A 20,000-nucleotide genomic window follows, 5' to 3' on the forward strand; every position below is an offset into this window, starting at 1 on the left:
GAACTTTTCAATATATGTGCAACCCTAGCAAGAGGCATCCCAAGATCTATGTTCACAATATCCTTGCTGCAGGCTTCTTTCGCCAATTTGTCTACGTGGTCGTGCTTGCGTATGCCAACATGAGATGGTATCCATACAAACTGAATGTTGAAATTACGCTCTGTTGCATAGGTTACGTTACGCTTAATGCAACTCACAATTTCTTCATCGCCACCTGCTTTGAAAGAATTTAGCGTCCGAAGAGCACTTTGAGAGTCACAGAAAACTACTCCAGAGCCCCTAGACATTAAGAATTCCGTTGCGAGGAGTATACCTGCCAGCTCCGTTTGTGTAGTGCTGGCCCAGTTTTGTATTCTCATATTAACTTGATGTTGTAGTAAGTCATTTTTGTATACAGCGCAAGCACAACCAGCTTTGTATCCAGACTGTACGGATCCGTCGGCGTAACACTCATATGCATCATCACCCATAGATTCTGTGTGTTCCGTTACCGTTGCTAGCGCAATTTGTTTCAACACACAGTTATGCACCCTGTTTTTTGTGGTAGACATGTAAGGTGCACGATCAATGTTGAATTTTTCCATGGTGGAATGGAGCGACCTTTTGGTATTTTACTAATTGGAACATTGAGTTTTATAATGTTCATGGAGATTTTGAGTATCAGAGGGCGCGCGTGTGTGTGATTTGTCACGTCTACTTGCGTGATTTTATGTTGCAGTTGTTTTTGGAAATCTGAGAGATACGAGGGTTCCCTCAGAGCTTTGACCCCAAATATGGTGGAAATAAATATTATTCTATCAGAAATGGATGGTAAGTTTAATTCTGATCTCATGTTTACTATCCTTGCTGTTCTCGGGGCGCCGAGGATAATCCTCATAGCTTCATTTTGCACTACCTCCAAACTACCTATTTCTGATTCCTTACACTGCAACAAGTGCAGTGCATGGTAGTCTACAAGGGTCTTGAAAATGGGACCCCAAATGCCGAAGATTTTTTCATCTACAGTGCAAGAGGGTCAAGAAAAGGAGACGAAAAATGTTTATATTTGAATAATCTAAGGCAGTAGTTCTCAAACTTCTGCCCATCCAGAACCCTTTTTTTATGATTTTCCCAAGGAACTCGCGTGTTTGAAAGGTCTATTGTACTCAGTAAATCGGCTTTATTTATACCAACAACAATCTAATTTTCCAAGTACATCTGGTATTTGAAAGTCATGTACTACATGGTTAATGGAGGTATAAAATGACAAGTTATCTATAACGATCTTGTCGTTGGACAGTATATATCTTAAGCTAGAACCACTAGCACTTTCTCACGCACCAAGAGGACCGCCGGTTTAGAAACTGTAGGCCTATCAAAATACATTATAACATTGTTGATATATATATACATATACATATATATATATATATATATATATATATATATATATATATATATATATATATATATATATGTATACGGCATTGCAATGTGTTTTTTATATTCAAAAATTCAGTATAAAAAAAGAAAAAAAAAAGTTCCCGATTAAATGAAAAACACAAAAAAATACTGACCCGTAAGAAATGTGCAGATATTTCTCTTTCTGGCGTGAGAAAATTGACTGTTGGTATGCATTTATTCGTGTTTAGATATTTCATTTTCATAGAGAGGAATGAAAACGCACTTGTTTACCATGAAGTCCAGAAAACAAACAAAGAAAAATTATAGGGCCACTTACCATGCATGACAGTGAGTGAGTGACTGACCGTGTGTGTGAGTGTGTGTGTGTGAGTGAGTGAATGAGTGAGTGAGTGAGTCTGTGTGTGTGTGTGTGTGTGTGTGTGTGTGTGTGTGTGTGTGTGTGTGTGTGTGTGTGTGTGTGTGTGTGTGTGTGTGTGTGTGTGTGTGTGTGTGTGTGTGTGTGTGTGTGCGACCGAAATCCGTCTCAGAAATTAAAGTAATTGCAAGGAATACCTTCGCATACCCGATCGCGTCGATTTGGTATCGATGGATTCCTCTCACTCTCTACTATCCAAATATATCGATATTATACTGCGGACCCCCCCCCCCCCATTTGTGATAGCAGTGAAGGGTATGAAAGGTGTTTTGGAAATTGTGATGTAAAATATGAATAATATTCACAGAATCAGTTAATATATTGTCTAATGCGACCCCCTCCTGAGGGGTTACCGCCCCAAACCCCCGGAATGGAAGATAAAAAATCTTCCATTGCGGGGAAGAGTGTGCGACCAGCGGGAGCGGCCGTTATTGAGTCTGTCCTACGCTCTATACAGCCCTATGTACGTGGTGGATTCTTTGTTATCCAGGGCGGGGGTTGGGGGACAGCAGCCCCCATGTGGGAGGTGCAGGGGGCCCAGCCCCCTGCGTTTAATTATATATTAACCAATCCTCATAGTTTCTTCAGCAGTTTCACTGGTATCATTCATGCCCTCCCCTGTCATCTTTTCAGATTCAGTAATTACTAGTCATGAATAGTGTAATAGTGCCAATAGCTATAGGACAAGAGCACTTTATGGAAAGGTTCTAATTTATTGATATGTGAAAAGTACTCTAGGGGAGATAAAACTCAGTTTAATTCGACGTCATCATTTTCATATTGTTCCATGGCTCTCCCCAAAGTACTCGCTGACCCCCAGGCTGGGAACCCATGTTCATAGATATATTAATATAAGGTTTGGGATAATAAAAAGACTTACAAGGAAAGGGAGCTTTACACCGATGCAATTTAGAAACATCTGTCAGTTCTTTACATCGATAGGCACTCACGACTTCATAACTGAAAGAGAAACACAGGACTCACCACTGCCTCATATCAACTAATATAGAAGAACTACGTTGAGCGTGTGCGTGTGTGTGTGTGTGTGTGTGTGTGTGTGTGTGTGTGTGTGTGTGTGTGTGTGTGTGTGTGTGTGTGTGTGTGTGTGTGTGTGTGTGTGTGTGTGACAGTGAGTTAGTGAGTGAATGAGTGAGTGTGTGAGTGAGTAAGTGATCCAGTCAGTCAGTCAGTGTGTGAGTGAGTGAGTGACTGACTGACCGTGTGTGTGGTGTGTGTGTGTGAGTGAGTGAGTGAGTGAGTGAGTGAGTGAGTCTGTGTGTGTGTGTGTGTGTGTGTGTGTGTGTGTGTGTGTGTGTGTGTGTGTTTATGTGTGTGTGTGTTTGGGGGGGGGGGGGTTCACGTATGTGTGCAGTTGTAGATCGGAAAAATTAACCATGTTCTGATTGCAACCCCAGATGTGCACCATTGGACGCCGTCACCTAGCCATCCTCCTCTTCCTCGGTAAGTTGTTCGTGCAGAAGTTATACATATATATAGCTGCCTCAACGGATCAATTTTTCCTTTAAAAAACGTTACTTGTAATGTAAAGTAACAGTTATTTGCCGCATTAGAACGTATGTCTCACTGAATTAATTTTTTCGTTGCACGTTAGTGATTTTAGCATTTATATGTAGCTACTGAAAAAAATAATAATGATAATGTGAAAAAGACAATTATTTTTATTATGATTTTTTATTTTCCTTTCCTTCGCTTGGTTCTGCAGCGCTCCAAGGGACTTCAGCTTTGCAGAGAGATGTTTATGCCAAACGCAGCAGTATGTAAAAGAGGAAATAGATTAGTTAATGGAATTGAAATAATGTGAAATCACATGCATGTAAAAGTATCTGTCTGTTAGTGTACATAGACACCCTGCATGGCACACACACACACACGAGTGTGTGTGTGTGTGTGTGTGTGTGTGTGTGTGTGTGTGTGTGTGTGTGTGTGTGTGTGTGTGTGTGTGTGTGTGTGTGTGTGTGTGTGTGTGTGTGTGTGTGCGTGCGTGCGTGCGTGCGTGCGTGCGTGCGTGCGTGCGTGCGTGCGTGCGTGCATGTGTGCATATGTAAATGAGAGTCAGATCTCATTTCGGCGATACGAACAAGGGCTTCTGACTCGACTATTTTCAGCGTGGTGGACGAAAAGATCCTTGGCCACGAGATACACCACAGACGAACCCAGTCCAGGCTGCAACTTCTTTACAACAAAGGGAGTCGGTGTGTATATTTTCTCTCTTCGTAAGCGTCCGTTGTGAGAGTGCGTTGGTTTGATTTCTTAGGAACATAGTCTACCTATTATTTTAATGTACTTGCTGTCCCTAACTAAAGGTTATTTTTTGTTAACAGTATCTTTGCAATAAACATCTTCATCGTCGCGTGAATTGTTGCTGCTCGAAACTAAATAAATACGGGTGAAACACCAAAATGACAAACAAAAAGCTCATCAGAGAGTAACTTCACAAAGGCAGACGTGATGAGTAAACAAGGCATCTAAAACAAGCATGATATACTGAATTCATGTATCTCACTCACTCACTCTCAACATATACATTATATCTGTCTGTGTATCGTATGTTGCTAGCTCTTTCTTTGAATAGCCTCTGCAAGATTCTTTATTTGACGTTTATTGCAACATTAACCTTTTAAACATTATATGTTTCATGAAAATATAAACGGCAACTGGAGCAGAAGTATCACTGGTATTTGAGTATTTCTTATTTTGGACCAAAAAACGTCTAGGCATGATCAATTCATTTATATATATATATATGTGTGTGTGTGTGTGTGTGTGTGTGTGTGTGTGTGTGTGTGTGTGTGTGTGTGTGTGTGTGTGTGTGTGTGTGTGTGTGTGTGTGTGTGTGTATTTTTTTTTTTTTTTTTTTTTGTGTGTGTGTGTGTGTGTGTGGACTTCAGAATATCTGTTTGATTTTAATACCTCCACAGCCTCTGACTAACCCCAAACTTCTCCAGCAGAGTGTGCAATAGAAAAGTGCTCAGACCAGTATGGTCTCTGCTCATACTCAGCCCGGAATTCTGCAGACCTCAGCCATTGCTCCTTCCTCTTTCACTCTTGTGTGTCCACCTGCTTCAAACAGGATCTCCCAGTAGTACATTTACCACTGTAAAGTAGGCGATTATACCCAGTCTTGCACCCTGCCTATCTACAGGCACTGAGCATTTAAGCTTCAAAATAGAAAGGCAAGGTTTTTACATTCGTGTATTATTTTTGTATAGCATCCAAGATTTAATTTTAAAAAATGGTTTTCATGTTCATTTTTTATATATCAGTTCTTTCCTATACTATATTCCATTGACTCATCTTATAATTAAGAATAAAAATAGGTAAGTCTGATATAGACAGGACAGATTATGTTGCAAATTAGCCAGAATGTGTCAAAATGCATTTATCTAAAAAAAAAAAAAAAAGTCTCATGCGTCAAAATGGACTAGCCATTTGTGACACTGAGAATATGATATAAGCTAAATGTCTGAATTACTCCAGTTTTATAGCTACATAAATTTATTTTATATTTGATCAGTACAACAATTAATGTAACTTTGGTACTTAAAGAACTGGCATATATTCAAGCTTACCGGCCTGGCCATAGGTGAAAGGTGAAGCCAGAACTTCGCAAAGCTCAATGCTATGCTCAAGCTTACCACTTTGTGAACAAACCTCCGCGCTACGGATACTCAGACCGTAATAATAAAAGGCCCCATCCAGACGAGCAGGCATTGCCGGTCGGGAAAACAGTGACCAAATAGTGTTCCAAAACCAACGTTTAGAGGGTGGTTGGCGAGCACGAGTGTAGGCCGTAGCCCAACGTTTACTGGACAACCTCCACGGTCACTACCTAACCACAGCTCGGTCTGGTGTGTGCCCTTAACCCGTCGGCCTGTCCGTTCATCCGGATGGGGCCCAATTGCCACAGACACTTCGATATTCGCACTCCGGGGCCATTTTCAGGAAAAGAATGCCTTGGAGTTTATGTAGATAGCCAAAGAACAAATGTGCAGTAATGCTATATAGAAACTTGTGAAAAGCTATATATTATGATAGGCATACGAAGTATAGTGAAATGATTTTCAAAGGGAATGGAATAGTTGTACGAGGTGGATGATGAAATTGTAGTTTGTGGGGTGATGATATTTGTGTCAAAATAGATGCAATTAAGCATTTGGTAGAAGCGGTTTTCAACATGTGTCAATGTTTCAAAATGCTGTTTTCAGAGTGTGTCAAAATGCTGTTTCCAGCTTATGTCAGAATGTGCCAACATATCAAGGGCCGCTGTAGCTCTCATGTGTATGGATGATGTAAATCCTCCTGTAGAAACCACAGCTGATGCTTTACATCTACTTTGATGGAGCCAAATTATATAAAAATGTCACCAGACAATAAAGAAACTGCTGTCATCTATATGTTGATTTCTCTTCGCTGTCCATAGAAATTGCATAAGTGCCAATAAGAACACACTGAAACCAAATTGTTGCATATCATTGTACTTTGCATTAGTTCTTACTACTTGACAGGTCTTATTCAACACTTATTGTACCAACAATTCTTAGACACTCAGCTTTATCATCAAAATAACATTACTTATAAAAACATCATGTCTTATGAATAGTCAAATTTTTAAAATTATTCAGGTGATAGCACTTTAGTTGAAAAAAATACTGCTATGCTTTCATCCTATAGGGGAAATAAGTACCATTTTTTGAACATAAAAATACGAAAAACGTAAAACCTGACGTTGATTAATTTTGGCCATCTGATAAAACAAATATTAATTCTAAAAATGTCTCTAGTGTCCTTTGCACAGGAAAACATTTACTTTAAGTATATGATACAGAATAACCAAGCACTATATTTATTTATTAACTGCTAACCTTAATACAAAATTGTACATTACATAATCCATTATCATCAGAAACATACACTGAGGTTGTCATAAATAAAATAATTAGCTCTGATTGCTTCTCTATTTATCATTTTTAATGTGTATCATTTAACCATTACAACAGACGAGAATATATTGCAACCTACAATACATAACAAAAATATCCAAATGATATAAAAATACAAAAAAAAAATCTTTCAAAAAGATAAACTGAGCATGCCTCTAAGCATAAAAACATAACATGGCAACATATCTCAAATAATAAAAGAAAATATTTGGTAGTAAATAGTATACATCCTCATAAAACAGTTATACAGTAAAACTCTTTCTTGAAGAATGAATACATTCATCAACTTATTACATTTTCTTGCTGCTTCTGTCCTTCTTATTATTCCTTATACCTGTTCTAACATTATATCAAGTATAATGCTCTATTTATTCATGATACTTCATTTACAAAACAAAAATGCAATATTAAATTTCATTATAAGTACATATCACTAAATACACTTCCTTCTTTTGTTGAAGAGCCTTGAGGTGACTGGCAACAATTAATGAGTGAGAGAGAAAGAGAGAGAGAGAGAGAGAGAGAGAGAGAGAGAGAGAGAGAGAGAGAGAGAGAGAGAGAGAGAGAGAGAGAGAGAGAGAGGGGGGGGAGAAAGGGAGAGAGAGAGAGGGAGAAAGGGAGAGAGAAAGAGAGAGTAGGTGAGAGAGAAAGTGAGAGTAGGTGAGTGAGTGAGTGAGAGTAGGTGAGTGAGTGAGTGAGAGTAGGTGAGTGAGTGAGTGAGTGAGTGAGTGAGTGAGTGAGTGAGTGAGTGAGTGAGTGAGTTAGTGAGTGAGTATGTGCACATGTGTTTGTCATGCATGTGTTAGCATTAGGTTTCTCAGTGGGTGTGCGAGTACATTTGGGTGTATGTGTACATGTCCATATGTACATATAAACCAAGGCATCTGACAAATGGAATATGCTCTTTTTTCCAATACATTTGACATGAAAGATGCTAACCCAACATTTTTTTTTTTTTTTTTTTTTTTTTGTATTTCAGGCCCCATATATGCTTCCAATTAACTCTGCCTGAATGCAGAACCAAAAGTGCAGTGTAACTGCTTCATTCTTGTACATTACCTGAAATCAAGTCAGTTACTCTAAATAGAAAAGAAATAGGAAATATAAAACACCTAAGCCTAGTTTTCATCACATATGATTTGAACTTTACATGGAATATGAACTTCACATAGAATAAGAACTTTTCCAATATTGCACATACAGTTCCCATTCATATTCATAATTACTGGTACCTAACCCCTTGGATCCAGGTGATGTGACCATGCTATCATGAATAATATGTTTAAGCAGAAAAAGAAATAACACTGCAATGGAGAGGTAAGGTGTCTTGACTTTGCAAATGTGTCCATGCGGGCCGTGCCTACAAACCACATACCCAGGGGAATTACCACTCAAGTTAGCCTACTTCACCTGGATCCCATTAGCTGAACTGACCACACATTGCAATAATAATATTTACAATGCTAGTTGTAATGAAAATTTCATTACTTTATCAAGTTATGGATAGATAATACATGTCTATTTTGCTGTTTTGCTTCAATGCAAATTGATAAATCCCTTACTGCAATCATTCTGTGTTGCTTCATTACATCACCTACAAGTTTTGATATGTGTTTAAAATATGTCAAATATTTGCTTAAAAGATTTTTGGAAAGTCCATACCATAAACCTTACATATAGAATCTTCAATAGTTATTACAACTATAAAAAAAAAAAGTTACAGTAATTGTGCCAAACATTAAATGAAGTATTGTGCAAACAGATGAACACTATGCTAATAGCTATGTGACATCTCATACAGTTACTTTATTAAAATATCACTTGATTTTTCATTCAATGTTTCTGGTCCTTTATCATCCAACTTGTACTGATTTATATGTTTCAGTACTATGAAGAAATGGTCAACTATAGCTTAAGGGAATTCTCTGATTCTTCAGTTTCACTAATACTGCTCATTCCAAGACACAAAGATACCAGACTAGCAGAAAGAAAACTAGAATTTATATAATACATAAACCTACCCATATCCATTCACACATACATGCAGGCACCAAGCACAAGCACACATGCGCACACAAATGCACACACATACACACACACACACACGGAAACGCACACACGAACATACTCACACACACTCACTTGCACCATTGATATTTCCTAAGGCAACTTTAATTTAATGTTACAACTGATTATACTAACTTCAAACATTTGTAATGCCCCTCAAAAATATTCGACTAATGAACGAAAATCCTGCATCGAAAGGACCATATAAATAATTGAACTTTGAACTTTAATCTACTACATGATGAGCTACACACAAAGACCCAGATATCTACAATTTAAGCATTTATGGATTAAGGAAATAGAAAATGTCAGAGAACAGTTTATGCATGGTGTATATATATATATATATATATATATATATATATATATATATATATATATATATATATTATATATTTTATGTATATATATATATGTATATATATATATATATGTATATATATATGTATATATATATGTAATATATTGTATATTAATTATATGTATATATATATAGATAATATTAATTATATATTATATATGAATATTATATTATATATATATATATATAAATATAATATATAATTATATAATATAATTATAATATATATATACATATATATTATTAATATATATATATTAATATATATACATATATATATACATATATATTTTATAATATAATATATATATATACATAAACATACATATAATACATATACATACATATAATACATACATAATATAACATATACATAATATATATAAATACATATACATATATATATATACATACTATATATATATATACATATACATATAACATATATATATATATGCATATACATATATATATATTATATGCATATGCATATATATATATATATATGCATATATATATATAATGCAATATATATAATGATATATATATATAATATAATTATATATATATATATGCATAATATTATATATATATATATATATATATATATATATAATATAGATATATTATTGCATATATATATATATATATATATATATATATATATATAAATAAATAATATATAATATATATATATAATATATATAATATTATATATTAAATTTAAATATATATAATATATAACATATATAATATATATAATATATATAATATATACAATATATATAATATATATAATAATACCTATAATATATATATATTAGTATAAAACGTGCATGCGCACACACCCATACACACACCCACACCCACCTACACCCACTCCCACTCCCACTCCCACTCCCACACCCTCACCCTCACCCTCACCCTCACCCTCACCCTCACCCTCACCCACACCCACATACACATTTTACATACATTACTGCCTAAAACTGACATTTTTAAAGATCATTTCAAATTCAAATCTTTAATATTCATGAAATTGAACATCTGCGAGGCAGTGCATACCATTTTTTTTTTTTTTTTTTCTAGAAAATCAGTCAGTTTTCTGGTACTACAACATCACAAGCCTTTCAGCAACAACAACAATAACAACAACAACAAAAAAAGAATCTTACTATCAAAGTCAGTCTGAAAAATACTACTAAATGCAGTATACACAAGAATAGCTGACCACCTTATGAGCTCATAAAATGTATATTTATACTAATCAGTTTATATAAAGGTACCAAACAAGCACTAAATGAAGTACATTTAGATTCAGGTTCATTTTAAGGCTCACACTATGCATGAGTACAAGCAGATTTGGGGCATAAGGCATAATAAGGCACAAGTTGAAAACAGGTGAAGCAAAGATTTATCAATCTAACTGTGCACCTATTTTTCTTTTATATACAGTGTGCCTGTCATTGTCAGCAAAATGCTTGCTTCTGTGCATGTGCATAAACTAGTGCTACTTTCACACAAAAGACACACTCTAATGATTATTAAAATGATTCTTTCTTAATCAACAAATGCACACTGGATGAAATAATGTACAAATGAATCAAATGAACACACTTCCAAGCTTAATAGCAGTCTCGCAATCTTTGGTCATCAGACAACAATGGCTTCTGTCCTCCATCAAGGAGAATGTCATCCAGCAAGGAGATGAAGTTGCTCATGTCAAGGCTATCATCTGAAATATAACAAATAATATTAGATCCTTGAAATGGAAGAGTGGGAGCAGCTTAATCCACTCAGATGACTCTACAGCAGACATGCAATTTTGCACTCAAGTAATCTGATTATATCTTCTATCCTCTTCCTCAGAAGATTCACCGTACCTTGCTTGACGTTGGTGTGGGACAAGTCATCAATGCACTGTAACAAAGATGACACTGGAATGGCAGGATTTGCAGGTGGGATGTCATCACTACTCAGCTTCAGATCTCTATTATCAAGGCTGGGACTGCTACTGTATTCACCCACTGGCCTCTTGATCCTTGAACATTTAAAGGTTTTCAATGGGAAGATTCGGAAAATATTTTCAGTCAAGGCTAGATTACCAACAGGTTAATTTTCAAAATAATATGTATAGCAAAATATTAAAGACATTATTAATGGCAAATCGAGCAGAGGAAAAGTTAAATAAATAAGGAACAACAGACTTACAATGACACAGCTGACAAGGCAGAAGAGCTAAGTATGTCATTAATGGTTTGATCTATCTTGTCTAAGGCACTAGCATCTTCAGGTAGAGTGACCTCTATCCCTGCTACCATCACTTTTGTACTTGGCATCTCCTCCTTTATGTTCTCCTTCGTTGGGCTTAAACTCACAGTGTAAGAAACATCACTGAAATAAAGCAAAATCAGCAAGTAGGAAACATACAAAGCAGAATTTTTCAAATATATCTATATATGTATTTAGTTATCCAGTATATAAATGAATAAATATATAAACATATGAATATAATTAATCATCTCCCAAAAAGGAAAAGATTTAACATAATAATGAGAAAAATAACAATAGCACTACTGACCTGGATTTGGGCTTGCTCTTCTCTATTCTTATCTCATACTTTGTTATAAGATTTCCAATAAACTGAATGATTTCCAATGCCTTAGATGCAACACTGGTCACTGGGTCCTTCAAGCAGGTAAGGAGTGAAGTCAGATACCCACAATCACATACCCTGAAGTAATGGAGTGAAAGTTTAGCACATAAACACATAAAAAGGAAAAAAACACAAAGACCGAATTCTTCATCTCACTCACATTTCTGAGGTAAAAAGTTGTTTACTTACCAGGTGACAAGACTGTGAATGCGATTTCTTACTTCATCCTTGTTCAGCCTCGTAATTTTACCTTTACTGAAGGTCACCATTGGAAATTCCCCATCAACCATCCCTAAAACGAGAAAAGTATTGACTTTCTTCATTCACTTATCATATTTATCTACATATTTACTTATAGCATTCCCAACATCATATCTTAATCCTCAATCCCACAAAACACAACAGCAACAAAGGCGTGTTATTTTACAAGCATCAAAAGACAGAATAAGTAAGGTATATTTGATTCCCATCTCCTTTTTCTTCTCATTAAATTTTAAAGCCTCTTACCAGACTTATTCAGCTTGCCCTGTATATGGACTCTGATAAACTCAAGAGATGCAGCCCGTACTTCATCATCTGTATCTTCTGCTGCATGCTGAATTACTGGGACAACCATGGTATTCATCATCATATCCCTGTGAAGTAAAAATTTTGTACCTTCTGCTCACAAAAGACTAACAATCTCCATTACGAGTGGACAAAGATACCCTTTTTTCAAATTTAAACATTATACAGTGCACAATAACCTACTCATATTTTCCCGCTATGAAGAGAGCTTGAATCAGGTTAATGGCAGACCGTCTGACAGATGCCTCCCCTTCTGTGAGGACAGCCGCCAGTGATCTGACAGGGAGGTTCTCAAGCTCTAGTTCATGCCAAACCTTTGAAAATAAAGATTAAATCAGGACCAGTTCTGGAGAGTAAGGAAGGGATGGAGGAAGGAAGGATGAGGGAGAGAGAGAAGAGAAGAGAGAAAGAGAGAGGAGAGAGAGGGGAAAAAGAGAGGAGAGAGAGAGGAGAGAAAGGAGAAAGAGAAAGGAGAGAGAGGGGGAAAGAGAGAAGAGAGAGGGCAAGCAAGAGATGAGAGGGGGAGAGAGAAGGAGGGAGAAAGGGGGAGAGGAAATGAGGGAAGAAGGGTGGGAGGGAAGGAGGAAGGAAGGGGGAGAGGGAGGGAGGGAGGAGGGAGGGAGGGAGAAGGAGAGGAGAGAGAGAGAGGAGAGAGAGAGAGGAGAGAGAGAGAGAGAGAGAAGGAGGAGGAGGAGGAGGAGGAGGAGGAGGAGGAGGAGGAGGAGGAGGAGGAGGAGGAGGAGGAGGAGGAGGAGGAGGAGGAGGAGGAGGAGGAGGAGGAGGAGGAGAAGAGAGAGAGAGAGAGAGCAAAAAAAATTCTATTACATTCCAGTTACACATAAAATGGATTTCTCCTTTTGAGTGAAAAGAAAAGAACATCCTAGAATTCTGTTATATTCATGTCTGATATTAGAGTTAAAATTAAGCAGCACAAAGTTTAGATCCTCTTAATGAGTTAATGGATATATGTTCCCCTTTGAATAGTTATATTACAAAACAATAACTAACACATTATAAACAGATTAGAAAAGGCAATACATTCAACTGAATAGTGAAATACAAATTTACCCACCGTTGCAGGGCAAATGTAGTGTTCAATTTTATATTTTGTGAAATGTCTTTGCACATAGATTGCTCCAAAAGCTCTTAGCTACAATTAATAGACTTTGTGACCTCCCCTGATTTCACCTTGCCTGGAGTTTGTTGGATTTTTATTTTATTTATTTATTTATTTATTTATTTATCATATATATATATTCTTTTTTTATTATCATTATTAATGCTACCAATGTGGTTATCATCATAGACATTAATAACTGCAGTATAAGATACTAAAAAATAATTCCGAAAATCAAGACAAAGAGTAAACAGGTGAGAGATGTAGTACTCATGATTGACTCATTGATGACTTAATACCTGTAGAGCTATTTATCCATAAAGACAATTAATAAACTAACTCCATTAATAAAGTCGCAGTAAGCATGCCATCCCTTGCTGGACTGGATCTACAAATACTTATAGTTTCCTACCTTTCATTATAAGTAAGTATATCTCCTACTGTTCTCATAAAGTACAACAATATGCATTATATCTATAAACACTCCCCCTCAGATAAACAAAACAGATAAACACTATGAATGCCCACACCACCTTGGAGGGAATGAAAACAACTTGTATGTTATTGTGGGTGCAAATCTGATACATGCAATGAAATCATGAGAAGTTCTTTTCATAATCCATGGTTGGATTATAAGACATTTTGTCACATTTCTTTTCTTCTATGCATGAAATTAATGACCACAAGAGATTGAGTCATTTTCACCCCTTCCAAGATGGTGTCAACCTGGTAAATTAACAGCTGTCTGTTCATCTATTCTGCACACAATAGAGGCAAGGCATGCACACACCAGCACACACAATCAAATCCAACTGTGGATTATAAAAACAACTGGTCACAGAGTTCATTCCATAACTTCTACTGTTATAGATTTTCTTAATGACAACAAAGCTATTCTGTGTATTAGATTTTCCAGCAAGGATCAGAAAAACAACACCAAACAAACAATACACAAGTCAAAATACACTAGTTCAGCTTTTGTGTTGAGGACTTGAAAGAAATGAAGCGGAAAGTGGTCAGTCATGCCTTTGTTAGCTTGTTAATGATGCATAATGGTTATGTGCTTTTTCCCTTACCGTTCCTTTGGAGGGGCATATTTTGTATGGAATGCCTCCTTTTCTAGTGATAGATTCTTTGGTTACAAGTTCGTGGCACTGTGATGTTGTGGATTTCTGTTGAGAACATCTTTGATATGTTGTATTGTAACACTCGATAATGAATTGTATAAAAAAATCTAGAATGTGAAGAAAAGCTTATCCTGGACCAGAAAGTTAGTGTGAAAAGTTTATTTATAACACTGGGTTTTGTTTAAAAATAAAAAGAGAGGTTCACATTTCAGCTATGAATGGGCAAAAAACCTGAGTCAAACTACAAAATGCTATAACTTTATACAAATCTGAAGCAAAAATAATTATAAAGATATATGCAAAGATGAAACTGCTATTTGTGAAAAAAAATAGATGCCAGGCTATATATTTGATCATCCATTGATATTAATATCAAGTGATCAGCATTCAATTATAAGCTAAAAATATATATGAAGCATAATCAAATTAAGTTATTTTGGAAGGGTTAAAAGGAATATATGCACATAATTTAACTCGATCTGTCAAACAGCATACACCTTTAATGGAGATACTACAGAATTAATAGGATTTACAAAAGGTTTCAACCCCAAAAGGTGAAACAGCTTCTAATTTTGTTTGGTACTTTATTTGCTCTCCTGAATATCCTGAAGTTGTAATATTCATGAAAAGTCAAAGTTTTCTTTGACAAAGTTAAGGACTGACCAAAAACCCTTTTTGACTCCAAGATTGTTGTAGAGTTTGTGTGTGCCTAAATCTAAAGACTGTCATTAGCAATTTCATCTATAACTTGCATTGTGCCTCATTTCAAAGATAACACTTCTCTAGAACTCATATCTACATTTTAAGAGACCATATGATGATAATCCACTCTGATAATGAAAAAGAATGGCTACTGCAATGAATCTTCACCATATAAGGCCTATAATTTTACACATTTAAAATCTTTTATATGTACACATAGCACTCTCTACTTTTGTTGTCACTGCATCAGCTGTGAAGATGGGTGGGACCGTTTATATTTATGAAGAAAACTGCAGTAAACATGGCATTTAACATTTGACAGTATATAAAAAAGAGGCAAGTATTACTGATACAAATTTATCTTTAACAAAAGTAAAATTGCAATATTGCTACTCACATCTCATAAAGCCAATTTAAAGATGAGTGTGAGACACCTCCAGCCCTGTCTTAAATTTTTTTTTTTTATAAATTGGGTGTTAAAGACCTTTTTGTGAAAAGTCAGATAAAATGCAGAGTCAAAGATATTTCACTGTCACAGGCAAATCCCAGTCTATTATCTTTTGTGAATACTGCCCCTGGAGCTATGTTTTATTACTAAGTTGGAAATATACTCCTTCAAATGACCCCATTATCTGAGATTAGCTACAACTACAGCATCTGTATGTTATATTCCAAAAATAAGAAAATACATGATCTTTTGATTAACAAAAAACAATCAATTTATGGATGTACTTCCAAAACTGTTAATATAAATCCCAGTATTCCACTGTATCTCATATATGCGTAGCTTAGGCTAGTCACTGTGATTGTAAGCTCTCCAGCTTTTGCTTATCATAGCATTTTTGCCATCAAAAATCATTTCTCAGTTGAAGGACCTGGAAATTCTGCTATACTATAGGGAAGACCAGAGGATAGTCCAGGACCATACATTTCAGTGACGAAGCTATTGAACATCACATTGGGGTATTCTTATCCCATTGGATCCGGGTGCTTCATGTCCCACATCTAGACTAAAATCTGTGGCATGTAGGCCCAGCAAGATTCCTTGCCACTCCTTTATAGTGTTATTATCTCTCTTTCTGCATAAGCATGAAGAAAAAATTTTTGGGGGTATTTTCCCAGGTTTATACTCATTATTTGTCATACTATATCAAGATGGTAATAGACTGTTTTCATTGAGTAGACTCCATATTATCTCTCTAGGTAGTCTACAACTCTGTGTAATAACAGTAACAATAAGAAACATAATGTTATTTTTCTCATTCTTTTATTTTGGTATTACTCAATTTCCTGTAACACATCCATTGGTCACTGTGGGCAGGAATAGGATCTTGAGCATGGACATGGTGTCCTACCTAGATCCAGGGCTCTTCCAGCCACAGCTCATAAATGTTACGTTCCACCCTTGTTTATGAGTGGAAATAATGCAAGAGCCCCTTAAAAATTACCAATGAGTCTAATTTTCCTCCAGGACCTTTGAGCTCTCACAATGAGTACCTGACCCTCAGAAAGTTTCTTCATGACGACAAATTCTGTCACCCCAGCCCTTTCCCAAATTAACATGGCCCTCAGCCAATTATTCACAACATGAAGGTCACATCACCCGGATCCAATAGTTAAAAACTGAACCTTTTGCTACTGGTTTCAAAACAGGCAATCCAAAAGAGCAATAATCACACATGCTTTTGGTGGTAACAAGAAAATTATCAATATATCTTCATTACCTTATCAATCTCAATGATGTTAGCCAAGACATTTAATGCACTGGCTCTAACATATCCCTCAACATCTCCAAGGGCAGTCAGCAGAGCATCATTTAATCTATATCTTAACAGCCACTCCACAAAATATGGGTATTCTGAAAATACAAATTAGCATTATTGAATAATAACATCATTGTTATCTGACACAAGTATGATTCAAAATAGTTTTATTATTGGACTGTAATTTGTACCACCCTATCATCTATGGCCATCTATTATGAAAAAAAAAAATATTAGAATCAACCATGGGAGAGGGAGAAGGAGAGGGAGAGGGAGGAGGGAGGAGGGAGGAGGGAGGAGGGAGGAGGGAGGAGGGAGGAGGGAGGAGGGAGGAGGGAGGAGGGAGGAGAGAGAGAGAGAGAGAGAGAGAGAGAGAGAGAGAGAGAGAGAGAGAGAGAGAGAGAGGGAGGGAGGGGAGGGAGGGAGGGAGGAGAGAGAAAGAGAGAGAGAGACTGACTTACTCTCTTTTGCTAACTTCATACAGGTGAGGAGCAACTCCAAGGCAGAATCCCGAACTTCCCACTCCGTGTCACCCAGATAAATAGTTAAAATCTGAAATCCAGCAAACAGAAAGTATTGAGAGTCCTTAAACTTAAGTAAATAAATATACAAAAAAGTAATGAAAGGATGACCATTACTTTTCAAAAACGGAAATTACATCAAAGAGACAAATAAGGCAACACAATACTGTAATACTAACCTTGCCCATCAATTCAACACTATTCTCTTCCATCCTCTCACTGTTAACTAACATGGACATAACAGGAGGTATGAATCCATTTATGCATGAATTCATGGCTTTCAGGATTGCCACTTTAACCTGTAATTTTATTTCATATTTTAGGATATGCACCATTAACACACAAAATATATAACCAAAAAATATCAAAAATTCTTTTAACACACATAGACAGTTAGTGGTTGGGTATAAAATTTCTTAAAAGCCTGGAGATTATTATATCATTAACAAACAACTAAAATTAATGATAAAACACTGTCATCAAAATCAAAAGAGTGATATATCAGTACCTGAGTAGAGATACCAGGCATCTTCACAAGCTCACAGAGTTGACCCATAAGACAAACCGACACATAAGACTTTCTCCAATCAATGTTATATCTGTAATGCAGGAATAAATGTAAATGACTAGTTCAGTAATATATGCATTGGTTTTAGATCACAAAAATTCTCTTTCCAGCTGTTCATCAATAAAATTAAATAACAGTTCACTGGTGACAAGCCTCGTTCTCTTTGTCTTTCCGCTCTTCCACTCCCTAGTTGCTTGCTCACTCTCTCCTAGTTCGCACTCTTCTTTCTCTTCTAGTCTTTCCTCCAGGTTTTTTTTTTTCTCATCTTTAGATATCCAACTTTTATATTCCTAAATATTACTTTACTTCCGAATATCATTTACTAAAACTATTCAATTATCTGTTATGCTGTCATTCTCTCTCATTCTCTCTCTCTCTCTCTCTTACACCTTTTCATCCCTTCCTCTACACTAAGGTTCCATTCCCAATCGTCTTGTCATTGGAAACAAACAAACATCAACAGAGCATGCAAAAAATTGTTAAAGATTCCACTGTACTTTTCCACTAGTATTCTAAGACCATCGATGACAGCCCTCTGAAGTCCATCATGCTGGGACATTGGAGAGGTAGCATAGTTGTGAGAGATTAATATAAAAGATAGCCCTTGGAATACAGTCACTGCGGTTGTCTGTTGGAAGCAAAGAGAAGATAATCTTATTTTCATGTAAATTTATTTGTTTTGATAGTACAGAACATATTAATTTCATCTTGAATATTCAGAGAAAGACAGACACAAAGACAGAGAGACAGAAACAGACAGACTGAGACAAATAGACAGGTACAGATAGAAAGACAGGCAGAGATAATTTGACAGCAGAGGCAGACCAAGATGGACCGACAAAGACAGTGTGAGAGGCAAAGACATACAAAGAAGGGCAGGACAAGACAAGACAGGCAGAGACACAGACACAGATGGAGACAGACAAGTTGAAACAAACTGAGAAGGAGTGACAAATAGGTAGACAAATGGAGATAAACAAAGACAAAACACAGAGAGAAGCAGACAAAAAAGACCTACCAGGTGAAGGTGATCAGCAGCACTGATGATGGAGGAAATGCACAGCACAGTCAACCTCAGAGCTTCTACGGGATCTTTCTCCAGAATCTTTCGGATTTCCTTTTCTAGTTTCGCCGTTTCATTCTGAAATATGTTACATGTTCAATTTTTTTTTTTTTTCTGTCTCTTTTATTGTATTCAGATTTTTTTTCTCTCTCCTCAATAACACTTCCCCCAATTTTTTTCTACTTCATGAACATTCATAAAGAAAGCTCTTCCGGTGTACTACCTTGTTTTCTTCTTTTATATTTATTCTACTATGTAGCTCTTCATTCCATTTAGCAATGATCTTCTCCTTTTCTGGACATGCAGTAAATATAGGACCCAGGGACGCTCGATATAGAGATACAATGGGAGTTAGCTGCAATGTGAAAAAATATATATTTGTAGATAAGAAATGATATTCCCCAAACGTTGTTAAGTGGACGAAGTGGCACTGCATTTGTGTATCAAAGAAAGCTACAAAAAAACACTCCCCTAATCTTTAAGGTACATGAATGCCTTTATGCATATTTATATTTCATATTACTTAGCTTTAGATCCACATATTTTGATTACGAAAACTTTACCTGGAAGCCAGTTATGATTATCAGAATCGATTCCACAGAGGTTATATCAATGTTCTTACTTTCTTTCAGATTGTTCACTAATATCCTCCAATACTTATGGGCATTTACTGAGGACCTGGAATGATACAGCAGTCATTAACTATGA

At 36.1% G+C, this 20,000-nt stretch overlaps 2 protein-coding genes across 3 annotated transcripts in view; one reads left to right on the top strand and one right to left on the bottom strand.

Annotated features, from left to right (window-relative positions):
- The window catches only part of LOC119595757, an 8,238-nt gene extending 2,006 nt beyond the window's left edge, over positions 1-6,232 (top strand). The window contains exons 2-5 of the mRNA XM_037944892.1: positions 3,235-3,280; positions 3,543-3,593; positions 3,946-4,032; positions 4,789-6,232. Of these exons, the coding sequence (XP_037800820.1) occupies positions 3,235-3,280; positions 3,543-3,593; positions 3,946-4,032; positions 4,789-4,940 (336 nt within the window). The 3' untranslated portion in view covers positions 4,941-6,232. The remainder of the gene's footprint in view (positions 1-3,234; positions 3,281-3,542; positions 3,594-3,945; positions 4,033-4,788) is intronic.
- Positions 6,233-10,296: 4,064 nt separating this feature from the next.
- LOC119595758 overlaps positions 10,297-20,000 on the bottom strand; it is a 17,887-nt gene continuing 8,183 nt past the window's right edge. Inside the window, exons 8-23 of one of the 2 annotated variants that reach the window (XM_037944893.1) lie at positions 19,856-19,970; positions 19,516-19,647; positions 19,248-19,370; positions 18,727-18,857; positions 18,170-18,260; positions 17,841-17,960; positions 17,602-17,692; positions 17,102-17,235; positions 14,625-14,720; positions 12,615-12,745; positions 12,372-12,499; positions 12,054-12,156; positions 11,790-11,942; positions 11,420-11,602; positions 11,092-11,249; positions 10,297-10,943 (exon numbers count right to left, since the gene is read on the bottom strand). In XM_037944893.1, the coding sequence (XP_037800821.1) occupies positions 10,834-10,943; positions 11,092-11,249; positions 11,420-11,602; positions 11,790-11,942; positions 12,054-12,156; positions 12,372-12,499; positions 12,615-12,745; positions 14,625-14,720; positions 17,102-17,235; positions 17,602-17,692; positions 17,841-17,960; positions 18,170-18,260; positions 18,727-18,857; positions 19,248-19,370; positions 19,516-19,647; positions 19,856-19,970 (1,999 nt within the window). In that variant the 3' untranslated portion in view covers positions 10,297-10,833. The remainder of the gene's footprint in view (positions 10,944-11,091; positions 11,250-11,419; positions 11,603-11,789; positions 11,943-12,053; positions 12,157-12,371; positions 12,500-12,614; positions 12,746-14,624; positions 14,721-17,101; positions 17,236-17,601; positions 17,693-17,840; positions 17,961-18,169; positions 18,261-18,726; positions 18,858-19,247; positions 19,371-19,515; positions 19,648-19,855; positions 19,971-20,000) is intronic. The other variant, XM_037944894.1, reaches the window with a different exon arrangement.

The sequence above is a fragment of the Penaeus monodon genome, chromosome 36 (genome assembly GCF_015228065.2).
Source record: "Penaeus monodon isolate SGIC_2016 chromosome 36, NSTDA_Pmon_1, whole genome shotgun sequence".
NCBI lineage: Eukaryota > Metazoa > Arthropoda > Malacostraca > Decapoda > Penaeidae > Penaeus > Penaeus monodon.